The sequence below is a fragment of the Jaculus jaculus genome, chromosome 2 (genome assembly GCF_020740685.1).
Source record: "Jaculus jaculus isolate mJacJac1 chromosome 2, mJacJac1.mat.Y.cur, whole genome shotgun sequence".
NCBI lineage: Eukaryota > Metazoa > Chordata > Mammalia > Rodentia > Dipodidae > Jaculus > Jaculus jaculus.
The window spans coordinates 51,360,363-51,385,834 of NC_059103.1; the positions used below are offsets into that span (position 1 = coordinate 51,360,363).

Below are 25,472 nucleotides of genomic sequence, written 5' to 3' on the forward strand. Positions count from 1 at the left end.
GAGGAGAGGTTCTTTCCAGGTTTTGTGTGGCTGGGGTTCTAAAGGCTTGCTACATCTGCATTGGTACCTCTTTCCCAATTTGCGGGAAATTTTCTTCTATGATTTTGTTGAGGATGCCTACTATGCCTTTGGAGTGGAATTCTTTTCCTTCTACTATGCCCTGAATTCTTGTATTTGATCTTGTCATAGTGTCCCAAATATCTTGAAATTCCCACTCATACTTTTCTGTAAGTTTGTCTTTCTCATTGTTGGACTGTATTAAATCTGCCACCTGGTCTTCTAGCTTAGATATTCTGTCCTCCATCCATTCTACTGGTGAGATTTTCTACAGAGTTTTTTATTTCATTAACTGTGTTCTTCATTGCTAGTAATTCTGACTGGTTTTTCTATTTCTTTATTTATGTCTTGTATTGCTTTCTTTATTTCATTAAATTGGTGTCCTGTTTCTTTTTTGATTTCCTCTTTGATTCCTTTGATTTGTTCTTTGACCTCTTTGAACATATTTACAATCATTCTTTTGAAATCTTTCTCAGGCATTTCCTCTAACTCATTCTCACTGGAGGTCATTTCTGATGCATTAATACTTTTAGGTGGATTTATATCATCTTGCTTTTTAGTGTTTCTTGTGTTATAATGTATATGTTTTTGCATCTTGGATTAAGTTAATGCTTGGATTTTCTAGCTAGCTGGGTATTCTTAGCTGTATCAATTGATTTGATGTTATATATTTTCAGGGTAGGGGCTTGAGGTGTTAGGTGTGGCTCTTAAGACTCTCACAGTATCTACAAAGGTGTTCCTGGGGGTTGAGTTTCCCTGCTATGGGAGTATTCAAAAGTAGGCTGAGTGGTGATTCCCATCTTTTGATTCTTGTTCTGGTTTCTACATTCAAAACAAGAAAGTGGTCTGGAGAGATGGGTCAGCATTTAAAGGTACTTGCTTGCAAAGCCAGGTAGCCCCTGTTCAATTCCCCAGTTCATATGTAAAGCCATTTGCACAAAGTGGTACATGCATCTGGAATTCATTTATAGTGGCAAGAGGCCCCAGCACACCCATTCTCTGTCTGCTTGTCAGTAAGTAAGTAAGTAAGTAAGTAACAGCTGGGCGCAGTGGCGCACGCCTTTCATCCCAGCACTCGGGAGGCAGAAGTAGGATGATCAGCAAGAGTTCGAGGCCACTCTGAGACTAAATAGTGAATTCCAGGTCAGCCTGGGCCGGAGACCCTGCCTCGAAAAACAAAAACCAAACAAACAAACAAACAAAAAAAAAGATAAATAAAACCCAAAAAAGTAGCTGGGTATGGTAGTACATTGAGTTTGAGGCAAGCCTACAGGTTGAGAATGAGTTCCAAATCAACCTGGGCTAGAGTGAGATCCTACTTTAAAAAAAAAAAAAAAAAAAAAAAGGAAAAGAAAGGAAGGGTAGGAAGGCAAACGAAGGTAAGGAAGAAAGAAGGGAGTGAGGGATAAAGGGAGGGACAAAAAAAAAAAAAATCCCAAGAAAGTTAAACTAGATGCTATCCAGAATCCTCTCCCTAATTTGAGAACCACTGAGGTGGGATCTTTTCTTAGCCAATAAATTCTAAAAATTTACAAGTATATGAAGGAAACAATTACTCTAAGAAAAATAAATAAACCTATGGAATGTAATTTTCTGTCACCAGTCTTGCAAAATGACATATTGCATTATTAAAGGTTGACCTTTTAGATTTTCAAGTATACTATCTCAGTAAATTTGCTCTTTAAAATGCACACTCAGGCTGGAGGAATGGTTTGGCAAATAAGGCATTTCCCTGCAAAGCCAAAGGACTCAGGTTCGATTCCTCAGGACCCACATAATCCAGATGTACAGGGGGACACTACATGCACCTGGAGTTCGTTTGCAGTGGCTGGAGGCCCTGGCGCACCCACTCTCTCTCTCTACTTGTGTAGTTCTGTATCTTTCTCTGTCTCAACTATAAAAATAAAACATTAAAAAAATAAAATACACACTCTATTTTACTTAGACTTATCTTCTTCAGTACCATATCTCAACTGCTTAGATTTTTTTTTTTTTTTTTGAGGTAGGGTCTTGCTCTAGCCCAGGCTGTCCTAGAATTTACTTGGTAGTCACAGGTTGACCTTGAATTCTTGGCACTCCTGCTATCTTTGCCTCCTAAGTGCTGGGATTAAAGGCATGCACCACAACGCCCAGCTCTGCTTAGCTTTCTTTATGGAGGGGAATATGGGTGCTTGTTGAGATAAACAACTCTGCATGTACTACTTTGTGCATCCAACTAATGTAAGTATTGAACCTGGGCCAGCAGGCTTGGCAAGGAAGTGCCTAAAAGATTTTTTTTTTAATTTTTTGTTCATTTTTATTTATTTATTTGAGTGTGACAGACACACACACACACACACACACACACACACAGAGGATGGGTGCGCTAGGGCTTCCAGCCACTGCTAACGAATTCCAGATGCATGTGGCCCCTTGTGCATCTGGCTAACGTGGGTCCTGGGGAACCAAGCCTCAAACCGGGGTCCTTAGGTTTCACTGGCAAGTGCTTAACCACTAAGCCATCTCTCCAGCCCCTAAAAGATTTCTTGATATACAGTGAAACCAAAAATATCCATTGAATGAATTTTATATTTTTGGTAGTAAAATTACTTAAGAAAACATAGGTTGTTGATCTTATTAAAAATTGAAAGACTAATGAAATGGGTAAAACAACCCTAAACTTTACATCTGCACAATGACTTGCTATTTCTAATTTTTTTTATTAGTTCTGTACATATTTATAAATTAACTAGGAATTATTCTTACATGAAAAGAACCAACTGTAGACTAACATTACAGTATAATCTTATTTACATGGAAAAACCCTGTAACAACAACAAATATAAATCTCAGCTGGACCCAGCAGTATAGGCCTGTAATCCTAGCTACTCAAAGAGAATTGCAAGTTCAGGGCTATTTAGTTCAAGGTTAGGCTGAGCAACTTAATGAGAGCTGTCTCAAAGTAAGCAAGCAGAGGGCTGGAGATGTAGCTCACTATTACAATACCTGCCTAGCATGCAAAAGGAAATAAACAAAAGACATCAGTATGTCTATGCCTAGAAAATCCCTGAAAGTAACAAGAGACTCTCAACAGTGATTACCTATAGGGAAAGATTAAGAAACATTTTCACTTATGAAATATCTTTATTTTGTAAACATCTTTAATTTAACTACAGGCTTTGCCCAGGTTACTGATAGAGACAGGGAGAATAAACAAACAATATTTTGTTTTTGTTTTTATTTTTGGAGGGAGGGTCTTATTCTAGCCCAGGCTGACCTGGAATTCACTATGTTGTCTCAGGGTGATCTCAAACTCACAACCATCCTCCTACCCCAGCCTCCCAAGTGCTGGGATTAAAGGTGTGCACAACATACCCAGCTACTCATTTAAATTTTTTTTTTTTTTTTTTAAAGATAGGGTCTCTCTCTAGGCCAGACTGGCCTGGAATTCACTAGGTAGTCTCAGAGTGGTCTTGAATTCACAGGCGATTCTCCTACTTCTGCCTTCCAAGTGCTGGGATTAAAGGCGTGTGCCACCATGCCCAGCTTTATTTATTTTTTAAACAATTATTTACTTAATTCCTAATCAGGGTAAAGAGCCATGCTCCTATGTAGCCTGTAACCCAATAGAGTATTCAATATACTGCCACACAAATAATCAGAAAGTTACAAACAGATACTCTGAGTAATTCTGATTAGATCCAAGAAAAGGTAATAGGAACTAGTCAAACATTAACTGTTAAACACAAGACTACACTGAGCCAAGGTAAAGTAAAACTACACACAGACTCAATGATGGTAGACACCAATCACCTGGACTGTTGTCTCTTGCTGTCATCTGCATAAGAAGTGCCATCTGCTTTCGCTCTGAGAGTGGATAACCAAAAAGGATGCTAACTGGGGTAGACTTCTTATTTCCAGCTTCCTTTTTTGTTTTCTTCTTTTCTGGACCTTCTTTCTCTGAAATTATTAATAAATATGAAGACTATAAAACAAATGTAATTACTCAAAATAAGACAACATTTTGGTGGATGCTAGGTATTCAATGGGAAATGTGTATGATGTATGAGTTAGAAGTAGCCAGAAAAGAATGCTGGACTTATAGAAGCAATTGTTTCCCTGAATGCATTAGAAAAATAGATTCCTGATTCTACTGTTTTCAGGCACTTGGAAACTTGTTACTAGTAGTATCTGTGTTTTAAGTATTTGTTTTATTAAAAGTTAACTTTTAAAATAACAATTCAAATATTCCTTAGTACAATTGTACTTTGTCATACATAAGGGATCTGTTCTAGAACCCCCTTGGGTAACAAAATCTGCAAATGTTCAAGTCTCTTAGATAAAATTGTATGGTATTTACATATAACCTGTGCAAATCCTCCCCTATGCTTTAAATGTCTCTAGATTACTTACAATAGTTAATAATATTAATGCTATATAAATAGTTGTCATGTTGCACTATTTAGGAAATGCTAACAAGAAAAAAATTCTGCACTTGCTTTGTACAAATGCAGATTTTTTTCCTGAGTATTTTTGATCTGAGACTGGTTGAACCTGTAGATAAATCCAACTGTATTTTAACTTTCAAACATCTATTTTATTAGCATTAGTGCGAAACCTAAATACTAATATTCCTTCAAATTATTCCCCTAATCCTAGTAATGATGTTTATAATCTTTCAAGAGGCTAAATTCAAGTCTCATCACACAGAATAGGTACTGAAAAGAAAATTCTGAATCATTTTTATTGCAGTGATTGGTCAAATATTTGAACATGGGATGATATTAATCAACATTAAAATGGATGAAGATTCTGTGTGGGTTAACAGAGATCCTGAAAAGATCCAAAATTTTCAAAGCCTTTTTCAGAGAAGTCTGTTTTATCACAAAGAGCACTTCCAAAGAACTCAGACTACACTGGATTATTCAGGTAAGAGATACAAAATACGTTTTCGTTTTCCTTGAGGAATCCATTGGAGTCAATGAAGATACCTAATGCAAGCAAATGCAGAGATCTGGTTATTGCCAATCTAGACATCTATTTCTCGAATTTTATGTTCAGGTTTAGGAATACATGCAAAGAAGCACCATTTAAAAATTAGTAAAAATAGGGACTGGAGAGACAGTTGAGTCAGTAAAGTGCTGGCATTGCAAGCATGAGGATCTGAGCTTAATCACCAGTATCTGTGTAAAAACAGAAATTCTGGGTATGGTGGTGAGCAGCACCAGACTGGGGAGATGGAGACAGAAAGATCTTTGGGGCTCACTGGTTAGCCAGCATAGCCTAAACATTATGAGCATTTTAGAGAAAATAAAAACAAATTTTTTCAAGGAAAAGAAGTAAAATCTGCTAGTATGTGTAAATAGAAAACAATATCCCTTCCATTCTCTTGGGTGAGACAGGGTTGTAATGTAGACTGGCTTCAAACTTGTGATATTCCTGCCTCAGCCTTTGGAATACTGGGATTACAGAAATGGACTACAACATCCAGATGCATTATTTTTCTTTTCACAAAACTTACTACCCCCCCTCCAAGTGTATTTTAATACAATGTTTTAAAAAGGAAGAAAGTTAAGCTCTAAAGTGACATATACCCTGGTTACAGATTTAAAAAAAAAAGAAAAGAAAACTGGGCACCGTGGCACACACCTGTAATCCCAGTATTCGGAAGGCAGAGGTAGGAGGATAGCCTTGTGTTCGAGGCCACCCTGAGATTAGATAGTGAATTGCAGGTCAGCTTGGCCTAGAGTGAGACCATATCTTGAAAAAGCAAAAGCAAAAGCAAAAAGCAAAAAGCAAAAGCAAAAAAAAAAAAAAAAAAAAAGACATACTGCTAAATAATCAAATAAAATGTTATGACATCTCAGAAAAGAACGGAGTGGAGTATTTCAAATATTTAAAACAAATTTAAATTGTATTTCTGTACCCAATATGTATTTAGTTTTTTTTTTTTGAGTGACCATTCATGTTTTCCATGAGATGAAGTTAAATAAATAGTGGCTGGTTTAAAGCAGCTAGTTTGAGATAATTATATCATTCTTCAAAAGACTACCATATTCCAAAGTTTATTTCTTCAAATTTATTTATTTATTACCTTAACTTTAGGTAGGGTGGGGTGGGTATGACAACCGGGTCTTGCTAGATAGCCCAGACTGGCCTGAAAACTGAAATGTAGCCTAGTTGTCTTGAAGTAGAAATCCTCTGGTCTTCACTAGGACTTTAGGTATACCAAACCTGTCTACTCTTCAAACTTAGAGCAATCAACAAGAACATTTGTGATCTATCCTGTGAAAAACTTTCTTCTGATCCATCCCGTTTAAAAAAATTTATTACATACTATATAGCTGGAAAAGTTAGCCAACGTCCAGTTTCTAGTAACTAAAACCCTACTTTTTTGTCCTAACAATGTAAGCACAGACATACTAACAAATATGAACACTGATTACAGTCTAACACAGACCTTAAACTCCACTTAGCTTATTTAAAGATTTTTAAGGAAAAGTCCAAGAGATTCATTTAACACTATTCAAAGTAAAAAGTGTAATGGACTTTACATCAACCAAACAATATTTGGAGCTTCAGAAACACAGATGTCCCAGTCTTACAATTTAGAAAACCTAATGCTTTCTGTTCAGCTCTTGCCAGAATAAACACAACACTAAAAATTGTAACTTTCCAGTCCTATGTGATACCTCACACCTGTAATACCAGCACTCAGGCGACTCTTGAATTCAAGGTTAGCCTGGACTAGAGTGAGACCCTACCTCAAAGAACACAAAACCAAAAATGAAAATTGTTACTTCCCAATTAAGTGTAGAGTATATTATAGAAAAGAGACAAAAGTTTTTCTTGGGGTATTTAGTTCATTAACCTATCAGAGTCTCAAAGTTAAAGAACAGACATTTCCCAACAAAATGGTTTAACATAAGAAATGAAAAAAATGGTGCATGCCTTTAATCCCAGGCCTAGGAGGCCAGCCTGAGTCTACACAGTGATTTCCAGGTCAGCCTGGGCTAGACCTAGATCCTATCTCATAAAACCAAAAACATCACTACCACACAGCTCCATAAATTTATAAAGTAAATAAGAAGTATATCCCAAACAGAAGGTTACTTCAGGGTTTTTTGGTGTACGTGTGTGTTTGCATACATGCATGCACACAAGCAGTATATGTGTATGTGTGTGCAGACATGTGTGCTCCACGAGCATACATGCAAAGGCCAGAGGACATCCATCTATTGCTTTTTTGCCCTGTATTTCCCTGAGACAGAGTCTCTCACTGAACTGGGAGGTTTTCATTTTTCAGTTAGACTGGCTAACCAGTGAGTCTCAGTGATACTCCTGTCTCTGCTCACCTCAGTGCTGGGGTTACAGGCATGCATGGTCATGCCTGGCTTTTTATGTGGGTGCTGAGGATAAAACCTAGGTTGTAATGCTAGCATAGCAAAAGCTCTTACCCATGAGCCATCTCCCCAACCTCTATGAAACTGAAATAGTTTCATAGCAATATGCTGAAAACTAGACACAAATATCCAAGGACTATACTATATATATACATATATATATATATATATATTATATTATTATATATATTTTCATTTTCATAACTTCAGAGATAAGAATGTCAGCTCAATTTCCAAAAAGTGCAATCAAAATACCTAGTTTTCATATACTAGAAAATAGTCTTAGAAGGACAGTGCTTGTATCTTTTCATGTATTCTTTTACTTAAGGCAATTATGAACTACTAACAACTAGCACCATAGCCAAATGAAGTCTCAATTGATGGTAAGGACATTTTTCCAGGTAACCTGGTATTGTAATTTATTTATGGTTAAATTAAATCTGGGCAACAGTTAATGAAGATGAAAGAATTCAGTGAGAAAAAAATGTGTTTTAAAAAAGAAATCACATGACTGAGGATTAAGATGACACTCTGTCAAAACCAGTACATCTGGTATAAAAGGAGTTACAATAAAATAGACTAAGGACCTGAGGACTCTTCCTATAGGGATCATATTAAGGTGCAATGCCAGAGAAGGTGTTGACTTTCAAATTACTTTTTTTGTTGTTGTTGTTGTTTTTTGAGGTAGGGTCTCACTCTAGCCCAGGCTGACCTGGAATTCGCTATGGAGTCTCAGGGTGGCCTCGAACTCACAGCAATCCTCCTACCTCTGCCTCCCAAGTGCTGGGATTAAAGGCGTGTGCCACCACGCCCGGCTGACTTTCAAGTTACTTTTTAACTTAATAGTATCCCCATATTATACTACACAAAACATTATATGGAGGTTTACAGCAATCCTTCTTACTATGTTCACAGACAGTGTATGTTGGATACAGTGGGTAACTCAACATTTTGGTGAACTCAAATAATTCATTCATTCTACCAAAGATACCTATATAAGCTAGTTTGAAAAAAAAAGTTACTTGTATGCTACTCAAATGTAAATGTGACAAAAACCACTGGTTGAAAAGGAACACCCAATAATCTAATTACCTGAGTATGTCCTGTAAGAAGATATAAGTCTCTCCCCCCAATTTTCACTTGTATGTCCTGGGTCTGAATCTACAGAATGAGAAGAGACAGGAAAAAAGACAAGGCATACGAAGGGAATTGCAGAATTCAACAAATCAACATTTTTCAAAAGATCACTAGTAAGTTAGGCAATGACCTATCAATGGTTTCCCAAAAGATTAACTTTAAAGCAAAGCCAAAGGACATTTAAAAGAAAGGTTTGGCCAACACTTAATATGCTTGTTTCTTCAATTAGAATATCTTAAAGTTGAGAAATATAACCATGTAGTTTCAATAACAGATAATATGTTTCTTATTAAAATATACCATCTCTTTTGATGATATATCTCTTTTTCAATTTCTCAATAATGTTAAAAGAGGAAATATCACTGGTTTCCACATAAAAAATTATTTTGAAAACTTGAATCAAGCTTATTGTTGTATGAGGGCTGAATGAATTCTGAACACAGAACCCATTTAGGACTGTAGTATCATCCTAGACCAGACCTCTCTATAACCTACATACATTTCAAGTGGTATGAATTACTACTGTGATCATAACTAAAGATATCTTAGCAAACAAATAGCCTAAGTCAAGTTTACCACTTAAGAATATGGATTTTCACCCAACGACTCATGACAGAAACAAGAATATGGAGAGCTCACTTTGGTAATATGGTCAGATCAGCAATTTTTACTTTTAAACAATATGCCATTTTAACTCACAATATTTATTCTCATCTTCACAGTCTCAATTTAGTGACACATAATTTTACTCTCTAGAAACATTACTATATACAATATTCATGATTTTAGTTGGCTATAAGTAATCAAGTCTTGGGAGAAAAAAGTAACAAATTAGAGAACAAGTACTCTCAAAACACACTACTCAATATTTTAAAGATAGGTCTAAAAAGCTCAGGGGTTCTTATTTATTTATTTGGTTTTTTGAAGTAGGGTCTCGCTCTAGACCAGGCTGATCTGGAATTCAATATGTAGTCTAAGGGTGGCCTTCAATTCATGGCAATCCTACCTCTGCCTCCTGAGTGTGCTAGGATTAAAGGTGTGTGCTACCATGCTTGGCTGGCTGGCTTTCTTGATTTTTTTTTTTTTTTTTGTGGTAGGGTCTCACTCTAGCCCAGGCTGACCTGAAATTCACTATGTAGCCTCAGGGTGGCCTTGAACTTACGGCAATCCTCCTGCCTCTGCCTCCTGAGTGTTGGGATTAAAGGTGTGCACCACCACGCCTGGGGGGATTTTTTTGTTGTTGTTGTTGCATGTGTGTATAGTATATGTTGTGTGGTATATACATGTATGTTATGTAGGCACCCTATGTATTCATGTAGAAGGCCATGGGAGAACTTTAGCTGTCCTCTTCTATTGCTCAGCTAATTGTTAAAGCTAAAAATATGAGATAAAGACAATTAATGTAGTAGGTATAAGACATCCCTTTAAAATTTTATTTATTGATTTGTAAGCAGAGACAAAGAATGAATATAAGAGACTGAGAATGGGCATACCAGGACCTCTGGCCACTGCAAACAAACTCTTAGATGCATGTGCCACTTTGTGCATCGGGCTTTATGTGGGTACTGGGGAATGTAACCTAAGCTGTCAGGCTTTCAAGCAAGTTCCTTTAAATGCTGAGTCATCTTTCCAGCCCAGAAATGTATTTTAGGTAAGTAGTTGCTTTTATGCCTCCATGGGGGGGGGGGGGAAATCAATGCATCAGTGTACATATTGGCTTCTTACTATTTTGTAGGACATAAGTTGGGAAATTTTCTGACAGGATAGACAACATGGAATTGATACTGGAATGATGTAAGAATGATTCATTGAAATAACAGAAATTCAGAATGAACAGTCTGATGAGGCAGTTACAAGGACCCACTAGCATCACTTCAAATTAGGCCTTTTAATTTCCAAGTCTTATCTGAACAGTGAGCCAGTTACTTTTATTTAAGAAAGTATAGTGTTTATTAAAAAAAAAACAAACAGTAGTAAGTAATGGTTTTCTAAGTCTGTTTTTGTCTGTGTGTGGTATTATCTGAACCTGTACTAGGAAATGTTTTAAACCTAGACACTCATCTATTTTACTGTAGACTTAAAGCCATATGAAAGAGAGCTTAGTATGTATTGGGAGACAGGACACTTCAAGAAGATGTAACTGCCTGTTATTGTCCATAACTCTGTAAATAGCCCCTAATAAACTGACTTGACTCATCAAGAATGAGTCACTCATGCTATAGAATCCCACTTTGGGAGATGTTAATTTTTCATCTAACTGAAAAAGTCATGCAACAGTAATAATTTTAAAAACTACACATTTCAGCTCAGACAGTACTAGAACTTCCCTGCTCAGAGAGAATATAAACAGAATAATACTATTATCATGCTCTCTTTTTCCCCTGCCTGTCTTTTTTCCCCTAGCTCAGGATTTACAAAATTTACTTGTTATGAATCAAAAATACATCTACCAGGTTTAGTAGTTCCTACAGTGAAAAAGTCCTGTTATTGTCAAGTTTTATCTGTTTGTATCTGTTAGTATCATGTGCATGCACATATAGACAGAAACATACAAATTATAGTTTATTTTGGAGGCCAGGTCTCACTGTAGGGTAGGACCTCACATTGATCCTCTTACCTCAGCTTCCTGAGTGCTGGGTTTACAGGCATGAGACACCATGCCTCATGAACTTTTTTGAAACTTTATTCCTAAAAAATGTCAACAACAACAACAACAAAAATGTCAACGATATTTGATTTATCAAAATCTTGGCTGGGCATGGTGGTTTATGCCTTTAATGCCAGCACTCAGGAGTCTGAGATTGGAGGATCACTGCGAACTTGAGGCCAGCCAGGGCTACGGAGTAAGTTCTATGTCAGTCTAGACTAGAATGAGACCCTACCTTGACAAAAAAAAAAAATCTCTACTTCAAACTACGATTAGAAATATTTCTGTTGGGCTTAGTGGTTAAGGCCTTTGCCTAAAAAGCTAAAGGATCCCAGTTCGACTCTCTAGGACCCAGGTAAGCCAGATGCACAAGGGGGCACATGTGTCTGAAGTTCATTTACAGTGGCTAGAGGCCCTGGCGTGCCCATTCTCTCGGTTTTTCTTTGTCTCAAATAAATAAAATATATTTTTTAAAAAAGGAAATATTTCTGTCACTATAAAATAAAATTGGGTAATGTAAAGGGACTTCCAAGAAAAAAAAAATCACGAGAAAGGCCTCTTGGCTATGTATCTAAAGTCACATGTACTTGTACATTACTCAACAATAAGGATGCTCTGAGCAACTGGCTGATCCACTGCTATGCAGTCATCAGAGAGTGTACTTACACAAACAAAGATGGTCACAGTAGTAGCTCTCTCTGTGTTATAATCCTTTGTTTTGAAGCAGGGTCTCACTCTAGCCCAGGATGATGTGGAACTTACTGTGTCCACAGGGTGGCCTCAAACTCATGGTGATTCTCCTACCTCTGCCTCCACAGTGCTGGGATTAAAGGCATAAACCACAACATCTAGCTATGTGATATCATCTTAGAGACCACCACTGAATATGTAGTTTGTTTTTGTTTACATTATTATTATCTAGCACATGACTCTAATCACAGTTCTTATCAGCTAAGTAATGGTTTCGGAATATCACTTAAGGATGAGGAAAGTCATGCTTTAGAAGGGACTCTCTAGAAAAGCAAAAGTATAACTTAAAATAAAGCATAAAATTTCTTAATCACTCCAAGAAATAATAATCTTGGTTTAAAAAATACCACAGATTTGTTTAAAACCATTTTCTAATGTAAACTGAAACAAAAAATGCACAAAAGGTCTACTAAATGTGTACATTAAAAACTAAGGCTTGGGCTGGAGAGATGGCTTAGCAGTTAAGCACTTGCCTCTGAAGCCTAAGGACCCCGGTCCGAGGTTTGATTCCCCAGGACCCATGTTAGCCAGATGCACAATGGGGCACATGCATCTGGAAATCGTCTGCAGTGGCTGAAAGCCCTGGTGCACCCATTCTCTCTCTCTCTGCCTCTTTCTCTGTTTGTCACTCTCAAATAAATAAATAAAAATAAACAACAAAAAAAATTAAAATAAACTAAGGTTTTTCATCATGTGTGGTGGCACCTTTAATTCCAGCACTTGGAGGGCAGAGGTAGAAGGGTTGCTATGAGTTCAAGGTTATCCTGAGAATTCCAGGTCAGCCTGGGCTAGCGTGAGACCCTATCTTGAAAAGAAGTGAGGTTTTTCTAAGGTTGTATTAACAAAGGATATTTCAGAATCTTAAGTTCTGGGGCTGGGGAGATGGCTCAGCAGTTAGAGTGGTTGCTGCTTAAGCAAGATGACCTATTGAGTTCAAAAGCCGTATTAGAAGCTAGGTATGGCCACATATATCTGTAACCTAGTCCTTGGGGGTGGGGGGTGGGGTTGGAGACTGATGTATCTAGGGCTCACTGACCACAAAAAAAAAACAAAAACAAAAACAAGCAGGTGGGGGGTGTAGCACATGCCTTTAATTCCAGAACTAGAGAGGCAGAGCAGGAGAACTGCAGTGAGTTCAAGGTCACCCTGAGATGACACAGTGAATTGCAGGTCAGCCTGGACTAGAGTGAGACCCTATCTCGAAAAACTAAAAAACAAAAAACCAAGCAAACAATCCCATAACTGCAGGTTGAGAAAGAGAGAGACTCAGTCTCAAGGAAATGTGCAGAAGATAGAGAAGGGAACACAAGTCCTCCTCTAGCTTCCACATATACTCTTGTGGTACATGTTTATCTGTATATACACATGCTTAATGATATATACACACACCATAATACCACATATTCTATGTACACAAAATACACAAAACAAAGAAACACACAAATATAAGTACTGGGCTGGGGATGTACTATGATAGAGTATTTGCCAAGCATGTGTGAGGCCCTAGATTTGATCCCTACTAGTATAGGGGGAAAGTTGAGTATTTTAAGTTTTCAGAGTGAAAATCATATTGGTATTATTAAAATTTGCTAAAGGCAGGTGTGGTGAAGAACACTTTAGTCCCAGCTCTCTAGAGGCTGAGGTGGGAGGATCAGTGTGAGTTCAAGGACAGCATGGGCTACAAAATGAGTTCCAGGTCAGCCTGGGCAACAGTGAGACCATACCTCAAAACAAACTAAAAATATACAAGTGAGATATAAATCTCTGTATGTAAACTCAGAATAAACAATTTTCTGGGTCAAATATTTTTATTAACAGCTTACTATTATTAATATTTTGTACAAGAAAAAAAATTTGTCACAAATCTATATCAAACATTCAAGTTTATGTAAGTTGTAAGAAATGACTTGTTCAGGGCTAAAGTACAACCTAGAAATAATCAGATAGCGGCAAGAAGACTCTCACTTATTATGAATAGCCAGAACTGGCTAACTTTAAATACCAAATTTTAATTAAGGGGCTGAGAAGTTGGCTCAGTGGTTAAAGTGCTTTCTTGCAAAGCTTGCCAGCCCAGATTCAATTCCCTAGCTACCTATATAAGCCAGACCCCAAAAATGACAAAAGTATCTGGTGTTTTGCAGTGGTCGGAGGTCCTTACATATCGTGTACATGCACACCCATGAGTGTGTGCATACAAACACATATATGCACACACACACACAAAAAAAAAAAAATTAAAGAGTTTTAAGAAACAAAAGTAGTATGAATAGGAACACTAAGTCATAGCCTAAGGTGTTGTTATCTTTTTTTTGGTGGTAGTACGTATTTCTAATTTATTGTTAATCTAAAATGCCTGAACATGGGCTGGAGAGATGGCTTAATGGTTAAGGTGCTTGCATGCAAAGCCAAAGGACCCAGGTTTGATTCCCTAGGACCCACATAAGCCAATGTACAATGTTGCACATACATATTTTCATTTGCAGTGGCTAGAAACTCTGATGTGCCCATTCTCTCTCTACCTGCCTCTCTCTCTAATAAATAAAAAAAAATATTTTTAAAATGTCTAAACTTCTATGGTGTGACCAAAGTGCCACAAAAATTCAAGAACTTTTTCACAAATATACAAAATCCTAGTGATACTTGTTATTGAGCAAATTTTCATCCCTGGAATGATCCCTAGAAAATTATATTCTAAAAAGGGCAAGAAATTTTTAATGAATATTAAGATTAGAGAAAAAACAAAATGTTTTTTCAATATCTGGTTAAAAAACAGATGCATTTCTGTCCCCAAATGATAAATCTGAAGTATTAAAATACAACTATTTCTCTGTAAACCTAATGTCAAAAGGAGTGGTACACATAAAAGAAAAAAATATCACAGTAAGGAAATAATTAAGGTTTACTGGGATGTAATGTCCCCTACCTGTGTCTGAATCTCGTTCTTCATTTCTCGATGGGCTGATGGTAAAAGGAAGTTTACGCTTCATGGATGATTTCTCTTTCATCTCCTTGCTTGGATCACTTCTGTCAATTTTGGGGGTTTTGCTGTAAGATGCAATCTTGTCTTTACTCTATTAAAAAGTCAAATATCAATAAAAGTATATCAATATTAACTAAAGTATATGGGTACATAAGAAGCCCTCTTTCTTAAGGAAATTTCAAATGCAAAAATAAAGAAGGATTTTACAATACAGTAACCCCTGCAGGTGCCTTGATTATACAATTATCTATACTTGGAATACTTAAGTGATTGCTGTGATAAGGATTAGAAGCAAGGTAGCCTTCTTTTGTAGGTATGTAGTTAGGGACACAGGCCCTAAAGAACATAGATGCCAGCTTGTCCCTGTGTGACTAAGAGAACTCCCCTCCAGTCTGAATCTAAACCTGACTCATCAAAGATGCTAATTAGTGGTAACCCTGTTTTACTTCCTGGTTCTTCCTCCTAGGAATTGTTTGCTGGATTTGTTTGCTAGCTTGTTTTGCTTTGCCACTAGTGGGCTCATTCTGTGTCTGTTCTTCTCTTTGACCCACCAACCAATCAAGTTCCTCCATATATATTTAAACTTAACCTGTAAAGCTCACCCCAACTCAATGCTTCATTTATAGTCCCCTCAAAACTGGATCCAAGTCATCATGCAGATTCGCCATTGTGGTCCACTTCCAACTCAGGGGCTTCTTGCTTTACTTTCTTTTCTAAAATAAATCTTGCTTGACTTGCCCTTTTGCCATGTCTGAATTTGTCAAGTCTTTGCAAGTTGCAAAGCCATGAACTCAAGACAGAGTTTTAGTGACCATTGAGTGTTTGGCACTAAGCTACACCTCCCCAGAGCCAAAGATTCTATGGTCCTCAAAACTGGTAATAACTGGGTTAACAATATCAATATCATTTTAGAAGTTATGTAGAGTCTCAAAAATAAAAAAAAAAAAACTTGAGAGGGGATATATGGAATCCAGGAAAAAGAGAAGAAGAAGGAGGAAGGAGGACAGAAAGGAAAGAAGGGGAGGGGGCACAGAGAGACATAGAAGTAGAAGGAGAAATATTGGGGAAGAAAAAGGATGGGGGAAAGGGTGATAAGAGAATAAAGGATGATGAGTATTATCAAAGTGAACTATATACTTACATGAAAATGTCAAAAGGAAACACCCAATATTCTGTATCATGAATATGCTCTAATTTTGAAAAAGAAAAGGGAAAGAAAGGCTAGGGATGTATTTCAAAGTAGAAGGCTTGACTAGCACACATGAGGCTAAGTTCAACATCCAAAACTATATATCACTCACATACAGGAGAAAAGAACATTAGAACCATTGGAATCGAGCTTAAATAGAACTCCAGAGAGGATATTACAAAAGATCATCATTTCATTTTTACACCAATGGAAGAAATTTAAACCTTGAAAGAATTTAAGATTTTCTATGAAACATGCATCACTAAAAATTACATTAACAAGCCAGGTATGGTGGCGCATGCCTTCAATCCCAGCAGTTGGGAGGCAGAGGTAGGAGGATTGCTTTGAGTTCGAAGCCACCCTGAGACTACATAGTGAATTCCAGGTCAGCATGGGCTAGAGTGAGACCCTGCCTTGAAAAACAAAAACAAAATAAAACAAAAAAACCAAAACAACAAATATACACACACACACACACACACACATATATATATAGAAAGAGAAATCCCAAGTAGCTCATGATCATTGATAACAATAAAAGATTTTAGGTTTAAGAAGGCATGGGGGCTGGAGAGATGGCTTAGCAGTTAAGTACTTGCCTGTAAAGCCTAAGGACCCACGTTAGCCAGATGCACAAGGGGGCACATGCATCTGGAGTTCATCTGCAGTGGCTGGAGGCCTTGGCACACCCATTCTCTCTCTCTCCCTCTCTCTGCCTCTTTCTCTGTCTGTCGCTCTCAAATAAATAAATAAAAACAAACAAAAAAATTTTTAAAAAAAGAAGGTGGCACGGGCCCTAGATGATTTAGTAAGTTGTTTTTTTTTTTTAATGAAGGGGGGAGGGAGGGAAAGAAAATTGGCATGCCAGGGCCTCCAACCTCTGCAATTGAACTCCACATGTGTTCACCATCTTGTGTGCCTGACTTACATGAAATCTGGAGAGTGGAACATGGTTCCTTAGGCTTTGCAGACAAGCTCCTTAACTGCTAAGTTATCTCTCCAGGCCAATGTACTAAAGAGTTTTAACACACAATTAAAGGAACAGATACTTCCCACTTTATATAAACAATGCTGCAATATAAAGATATAATCAGTCTGGCAGCACTCACCCATGCTGCATTATGCAATTTCACTGCTGACTTGATTTTGAACAAACAGCATGCATGTTGCATTGCAACACTTTACAACATGCAATGCCAACAAACACTGTCTGAAACACCTTGGCTCAAATCTGAGATTAATGTATGTATGAACGCATGTATGATGTTTTACTGTACATACAAAGATTCTGTCCTGAAAGAAACATAATGGTTTAATTATAGAAAACAAAATTTTAATGTTTTCCCACCACCATTCCTCAGTATGTAAGCATCAAATTAGTATAGCTTTGAATTACATTTTGTTAGAATATTTGATTTTATCGCAGAAATGGCTCGGTGGTTAAGTCACTTGCCTGCAAAGCCTAAAGGCCTGAGTTTGATTCCCAGGACCCACATAAAGCCAGATGCACAGTAGCACATCCATCTGGAGATTGTCTACAGAGGCTAGAGGCCTTGGCACACCATTCTCTCTGTCTTTCTTTTATTTTTTTCTGCTTACAAATAAATAAATATTTTTAAGGGCTGGACAGATGGCTTAGTGGTTTGGAGTTCTTTTGCAGTGGAAGAAGGCCCTGATGTGCTCATTCTCTCTCCCCCGCTTTCACTCTGTCAAATAAATAAATATAAAATATTTTTAAAAAGAAGAATCTGTTTTGGAGCTGGAGAGGGGTCTTTTAAGGTCCTTGCCTGTGAACTTCAATGACTGCAGCAATTAAGAAGAATTAATGCTCCAAGTCTACAGTCTAAATTATTTTGGGCTATATTAGCCTTCTGAAATAGACAGCTTGGGCTAGAGACATGGCTCAGTGGCTAAAGTTGCTTCCGTATAAAGGCTCATGGCCCAGGTTCAATTTCCCCAATACCCATGTAAAGAAAGCCAAATGCACAAAATGGTGCATCCAAGTGGAGTTTGCTTGTAGCAGCAAGAAGTCCTGGCATGGGATGGGATACCTCCAGTGAGTTGTTGGCCAGGGAGATCCCTGATGCCCCCAAAACATTATAGGCCATTGCCGAGGCTCTTGGTTTCCCATCAGGAATAGATGGTAAGACCTTATTGCTGAAGACTCCACATACTTGGGCTGCAAGGCCACTGAGAAATCCTGCTGGAACTGAGCTGAAAACCTCCTCCATATAGACCAGCTGACAGAAAGCTGGAAGAAGCCATTCTACATACAGTTCAATGGGAGAAAGAGATACCACCAGTGAAGATACTCAACAGTGGACATTGCAAGCCTTATAATTGGCCAGCTAGGACATATGAGCCAACGGGTGCAATAGTGGCACATCTGTCATGGTAGAAACCAACTGCCCTCCAATTGGAACTGGAGGCCCTCTCCATGGGAAGGAATATATCCCTGATACTGAAAACTTAAAACAGGGGTAGTCATGAGCCCTAGGGGTGTTACATCTGCTGATGTCTGGATAAATGTATATACTATGCTTATCAAACTGCCCAGTAAGCACTTTTCTTAATATTCATACCCTCATATTAATGCTACTCTTCACTTTGGGTAGAGAATCTTCTCTTCTCAGATGGCAGTGACCTTGGGACGACTCAGAAGGTATCATAGTGCTAGAAAGAAGTGACTGGAGTACTGACTAACATCTCGATCACACCTTCCAAGGCTCAGGGCCTAATGCGGAAGAGATGGCAGAAAGAATGTAAGAGCCAAAGGAAGGGTAGGACTCCTTACAACGTGCTCCCTCCAGACATAAAATGGTCTGGATATCCATGACCTCATAGTGCCCGACACTACCTAAACAAGACCATCACAAGAGGAGGAAAAGATCATGACATCAAAATAAAAGAGAGACTGATTGAGATGAGGAAGGGATACAATGGAGAATGGAATTTCAAAGGGGAAAGTGGGGGGAGAGAGGGTAGTACCATGGGATATTGTTATAATCATGGAAAATGTTAATAAAAATTGAGAAAAAAGAAAAAGAAAGAAAAAAAAGAAGTATTGGCACACTCACATTCATTCTCATTCTCTTATAAATAAAAATTTAAAAATATAATTAATATCAAACTTCAGGTGCATGTGCCACCCTGTGCATCTGGCTCACATGAGTACTGGGGAATCAAACCTGAATCCTTAAGCTTCATAGTCAAGAGCCTTAACCACTAAGCTATCTGTGATGGTTTTGTGTCAACTTGATCTGTTTAGGAATCCAGACATTCCTCATAAGTGGGTGTCTGAGATTGCTTCCATGAAGGATTATCTAAAGGAGGAATCCTTCTCCCAGAATGAACCCTTACCCCAGAGTGAGCGGATACTCTTGGAGGTGGGGTGCTTTATCTAAGGAAGCTCAAGGAAGGAAAGTATTCCCTCTTCACACCTGGCTGCAGGTGCTGCTTGCTGTTTTCCACTGTGGAATGAAGACCAGTGTGGGCTTAAGGCCAGTGTGGACTGAAGAACAGTGGTACTCCAAGAAGCCTCCGGGCCAGGTTGGGACTGCTGAGGAATCCAGCCTCATGTACTGAGCAGGTTCCTTGACTCTCAGGCCTGCAAACTGCTATTTTTGGACTGCTATAAACTAATCCAATAAATTACCTTTTAATGCAATTTGTTCTATTGGTTCTGTTCCTCTAGAGAACCCTGACTAATATACCATCTCTCCAGCCCTTTTTATAAAAAAAATTTTTTTTGAAGCTGGAGAAATGGCTTAGCAGTTAAGGTGCTTGGCTGCGAAGCCTAATGTGTTTGACTCTCCAGATTCCATGTAAGCCAGATGCACAAATGTGAGGCAAGTGCAAAGTCACACATGCCTTCTAGATGGTACAAATGTCTGTAATTTGATTGCCAAGGCTAAAGCCCTAGTGTGTCAATTCTTTGTGCCTCTCTTGTTCCCTCTAAAAATAAATTAAATTTTTAAAGTTTTATTTTATTCGAGAGAAAGAGACACAGAGAGAAAATATATATTTTAAAAACCAATAACCATGTAAAACTATGCTCTACATCTGTAGTCATCAGGGAGATGAAAATTAAAACTACTCTGAACCAAGCATGGTGGCACATGCCTTTAATTCCAGCACTGGGGAGGCAGAGGTAGGATTGTTGAGAGTTCGAGGCCACCCTGAAACTACATAGTGAATTCCAGGTCAGTCTGGACTAGAGCAAGACTATACCCCCAACAAACAAACAAACAAAACCCCCCAAAATTAAAAAACAAACAACAAAACTCCTTTGAGATTCCATCTCATTCCTGTCAGAGTGACTATTATCAAAAAATCAAATGAGCCAGGCATGGTGGTGCGTAACTTTAATCCCAGCACTTGGGAGGCAGAGGTAGGAAGATCACTATGAGGCCACCCTGAGACTACATAGTGAATTATAGGTCATCCTGGGCTAGAGTGGGACCCTACCTCAAAAACAAAAACAAAAAAACAAGAAACCAAATGACAAAAATGCTAGTGAGGGTGTGGGAAAAGAGGAACCCTTTTCCATGGTTGGTGGGAATATAAACTGATATACCCAGGGTGAAAATAAGTGTGGAGGTTCCCGAGACAGCTAAAAATTGGTTTACCATGACTTCAGGGGAAGGAATTCCTACCTGGTACTCAAAACCTAGTCAAAAGCCTATGGCTGAGGAGGTAATAAGTCCTAGGGGGAGAGATTACAACTGCGGTCAGGCTAAATGGATATATTATGACCACTAAACTGCCCTTTAAACACTTAGGTTTATGCCCATATATTAATGCTACTCTCACTTTGGGTTAGAGAAGCTTCTCTTTTCTGATCGTGGTGACTACTAGGGTGATTTATAAATGGTCAAAGTGCTGAGAAGTGGTGACAGTGAAGTGTTCAGCACTAAGTGAAATTATCTCTATCATAACTTCCAAGGCTCAGGACAAGAGGTGGCACAAAGAATGTAAGAAGCCAGGCGTGGTGGCAAATGCCTTTAATCCAGAGGTAGGAAGATCACGATGAGTTTGAGGCCACCCTGGCACTACATAGTGAATTCTAGGTTAGCCTGGGCTACAGCAAGACCTGAAAAACCAACAATAATAACCTAAAAGAGTATAACAGCCAAAGGAGGGGGAGGACTTTTTACAATGCTGTCATCCAGATATAAAGTGGCCTTGATAATTATTATTCATGACCTCACAGTGGCTGATGCTACCTGCGTAAGACCTGCATAATAGGAGGGAAAAAATGATGGTTCTATATTTCAGGACCTGAAAAACCAAGAAAACAAGGGAAAGAGCAGAAAAATCCAAATGATCACTACAGGAATGACAACAGGTATTAGCCAGAAGATCCAGGCAGGTTTTTTAAACTTTTTTTTAACAGCTTTTAGAAATATATATAATAACCATGTTCACAATCCCCTCCTGACACCCTCCTTTTCCTTCTTCCCAATCTCTTTTTCACAGAATCCTTCTTTTTTTTTTTCCCCCTCAAAATAATCTCTTCTATTTTGATGCCATCATTTTTTTCCTCCTGAAATCCAAAACCTCTCTGGGTTCTCTCTGTCATCTTCTTCCCAGCACCTGCCTCTCTCAAAATATTCCTGAGTGTACCTTCCTTCATTCTTGTTCCATTTCATATATGCTTTGAGTTCCATACCCCAGCTTACTTTCCCACAAATCCTCATATTTTAAATCTAGGCTTCTGTTCAGAGCGTTTGGATTTCAGTCTGATGTCTGTTAACAACTTCTATGTTGATGTTCTGGTGGCCACCTCAATTCAACAAATACAAGCTAAATAATTTCAAAACAACCTGTTCTTTCTCCAGAATTCCCTCACAAGCAACAGCCCATTAAGAACTTAGTTGTTCAAAACAGAAATTTCGGAACAGGGCTGGAGAGAAGGCTTAGTGGTTAAGGTGCTTGCCTGCAAAGCCTAAGGACCCAGGTTCAATTCCCTGGTACACATGTAAGCCAGATGTACAAGGTGGCACATGTGTTTGGAATTCATTTGCAGTGACTATAGGCCCTAGTGCACCCATTCTATTTTCCTCTTTCTCAAATTAAAAAAAAAAAAAAAAAAGGTTAAAAAAAAAAAAGAAATTTCAGAACATACTCAGGACACTTTTTCTACACATGTAAGTTTATATTCATTCAACACTTGTACACTGGCCATTTCTATCCAGCTCAAAAGCCATTATTCATTCAAGTACGGTGGTGCACACCTTTAATTCAAGGCTAACCTGAGACTACATAATGAATTCTAGGTCAGTATGGGCTACAGGGAGATCCTACCTTGAAAAAAACAACAAACAAACAAACAAACAAAAGGCCATTATCCTTGCTGCCTCTTGCTTAGATTTAAAAAAAAAAAATAGCATCATGATTGGTCTAGTCTAGGCCCTTACTGTCTAGTTCAATGACAAAATCCAAGATCTTTAGCAAGGAATACAAGGAAAAAATGAACTGCTATTTCTTTTGCTTAGTCTACCCTTTATTTCCATTTTCCTATGTGCCAAATACTTATCCTTGAGAATGCAGCTTAAGCTCTATTTAGGTGGTTCATTATATAAAAGTCAATTATTTCTATATTAGTGATAAAATCCAAAGTGAAATTATCTATGATACCATTGAAAATAATAAAACATTTACAAATTATGTAACTCCAAAAGCCTAACACTTATACATTAAAAACTGTTAAGCTACTACTGAGAGAAACTGAAAAGATTCAAATAAATGGAAATTCTATACTTGTGTATTGAAAGATAGCAATCTTACACAATGTGATCTACAGACCCAGTGTACAGACCCAATCAGATTCCTACCAAAATCCCAGCAGGAGATTTCAGAAATTGACAAGCTAATCTAAAATTTACATGAAAATTTTAAGGTCTCTGAGAAGTTAAAATAATTTTTAAAAGAACACTGAAAATTCATTTCTTAGGTTTTAAAATTAAAGTTGTAGCTACAAGTGGTTAACAAGGTTCTTCTCACAATGATGCAAATGTCCTAAAACTGGATTATGATAATGGCTACACAAATCTATTAGCTAAAAACTGAGAACAGCTGAGATTTCCTTTAAAATAAAAAAGGACAGTAATTAAAAAAACAAAGAAAAAAATTATAGACAATGATATGACAAGCACAGAAGTCCAAATGAAGGCTTTGAGTAGCTAAATTGAAAAGGAATAGAGAAGAATAATTGTAGAAAAAACCATGGGCCACTGGCAATGAGCAGTCAAAAACTGCTTACACATATAACATTCAAAGCATTGTGCCATTTCTCTGTCCCAACAATTCTTTAAAATAACACTGCCTTCTATTATGAGAAACAATAAGAATGGAGAAGTTATATATATAATTTTACTCAAGAGTTTAGCATTAGAACAGCTACTATATATGGGTGCCATGCCACAAAAGCTCAGGGAATGGGTGAAGAAATATCAAATGGGTGGGACATTTTCCCTTAATTGTACTATCTTCTATTTTACTTAGTAACTGTGTTCATCAGGAAATGAAAAAGAATTCTATTCTCTGAAAACTAATTTACTTCTAAAAGGCTTGGATAAGCCAAGTGTGGTGGTACATACCTTTAATCCCAGCACTTAGGAGGAAAAGGTAGGAGGATTGTAGCAAGTTTGAGGCCACCCTGAGACTACATAGTTAATTCCAGGTCAGCCTGGGCCAGAGTGAGACCCTCAAAAAAACCCAAAATAAATAAATAAATAAATAAAAATTAAAAATAAATAAAAAGCTTGGATAAATGATTTGGATTTATGTGATAATTTAGCTTGAATTCAGAATGTCCCTTAAAAATCCATGTTAAAGACTTGGCTACAAGACTGATACTACTACTAAGCCATAGAACCTTTAAGAAGATGGGTCCTGTGGTTCATTTGTAGAGACTGGTAGGAATCTAGTCCTTTCCATCTTTTTCCAGATGTTAGCCAAGAAGCAATTGACTTTGCTCTGGCAAGTGCTTTGTAATATGACATGCTACTTTACCACATACCCAAAGCAGAAGGCTCACGTGCCTAAGGACTAAAAGCTTCAAAACCTTAAGTCAAAATGAACCAAGTTTCTTCTTTATAAATTATCTCCAATATTTGTTATGATAATGAAAAGCTGAGTAACACATTTCACATCCCTGTTGCCTTTTTAATGATTAATTACTAAAGATACCAAATTGGGAGTCTGTTTTTTCCAGTTCCAAAAGAGTAATCAAAAACCCCTTTAGTTATAATCATATACCTTTCTTCCATATGGTTTCTCTACCATATTGCTGTCGCTGTCAGAATTTTCACCCTGAACTGGTTTTGTGAACCCAGATTTGGGCATTTTATAGCTGTTCAGCTAGCTTCTTTTATCAGTCTTCTCATCCTGGTTCTGTAAAGAACAGATAGACAAGTGTTATTTATATACACACAAAACAAAGTCTACTTAAAAGTTTCTGTGCTATACAATTTGTATACCTTGGGTTTTTTCTTTTGTTGTTTCTGTAAAATAATTTAATTTCTTAGAAAGGCTATTCTACTTAGCCGGGAGTGATGACGCATGCCTTTAATCCCAACACTCTGGAGGCAGAGATAGGAGGACTGCCATGAGTTCGAGGTCACCCTGAGACTACATAGTTAATGCCAGGTCAACCTGGACCAGAGTGAGACCTACCTTGAAAAAACAAAAATAAATAAATAAATAAACCATAAAGGCTATTCTAAGCAGATATAGTATTCATTCCTATAGTCCCAGTACTTAGGAGGCTGAGGGAAGAGGAGTGCTGTGAGTTCAAGACCAGCCTGTTGCAATAGAGTGAGTATCAAGTCAGCCTGAGCTAGAGCCTAAAAACAAAACAAACAAGAAAGGCCTTCCTAACCCAACCTAAAGTTTCACCTAACAATCTAAGCTTTAAAGTTCTCTTGTTTAAATTCACACAGAACGTCAATGGAAAGAAGAGAATTACTTTTATACTTCTTTCCACCTTCTGTAAACAAGTAATGTCTTTAGCTTCTGGATATCCACAAAGAGTAGTAGCAGAGTCAGTAGCAAGAAGCTTCTTGTTCCAGATGGAGGCAGAGATGAGAGCTTCAAACAGAATCCATAGACTCAAACAAGTAAGGTCAGTAGTTTTGTATCTAATTCCCTATATTAAACTCTTCCTATGTAAAATCCTTGGAGTAGTTTTTTTTTTTAATTTTTATTTATTTATTTATTTGAGAGTGACAGACACAGAGAGAAAGACAGATAGAGGGAGAGAGAGAATGGGCGCGCCAGGGCTTCCAGCCTCTGCAAATGAACTCCAGACGCGTGTGCCCCCTTGTG

General features: G+C 37.7%; 1 protein-coding gene across 4 annotated transcripts in view; it reads right to left on the minus strand.

The window, feature by feature from the left end:
* Positions 1-25,472, minus strand: part of Ankrd12 (ankyrin repeat domain 12) — a 194,569-nt gene that overhangs the window by 97,439 nt on the left and 71,658 nt on the right. For 3 of the 4 annotated variants that reach the window (XM_045142703.1, XM_045142700.1, XM_045142701.1), the window contains exons 2-5: positions 24,405-24,539; positions 14,897-15,044; positions 8,532-8,600; positions 3,850-3,996 (exon numbers count right to left, since the gene is read on the minus strand). In XM_045142703.1, coding sequence (XP_044998638.1) covers positions 3,850-3,996; positions 8,532-8,600; positions 14,897-15,044; positions 24,405-24,491 — 451 coding nt within the window. In that variant the 5' untranslated portion in view covers positions 24,492-24,539. The remainder of the gene's footprint in view (positions 1-3,849; positions 3,997-8,531; positions 8,601-14,896; positions 15,045-24,404; positions 24,540-25,472) is intronic. The other variant, XM_045142702.1, reaches the window with a different exon arrangement.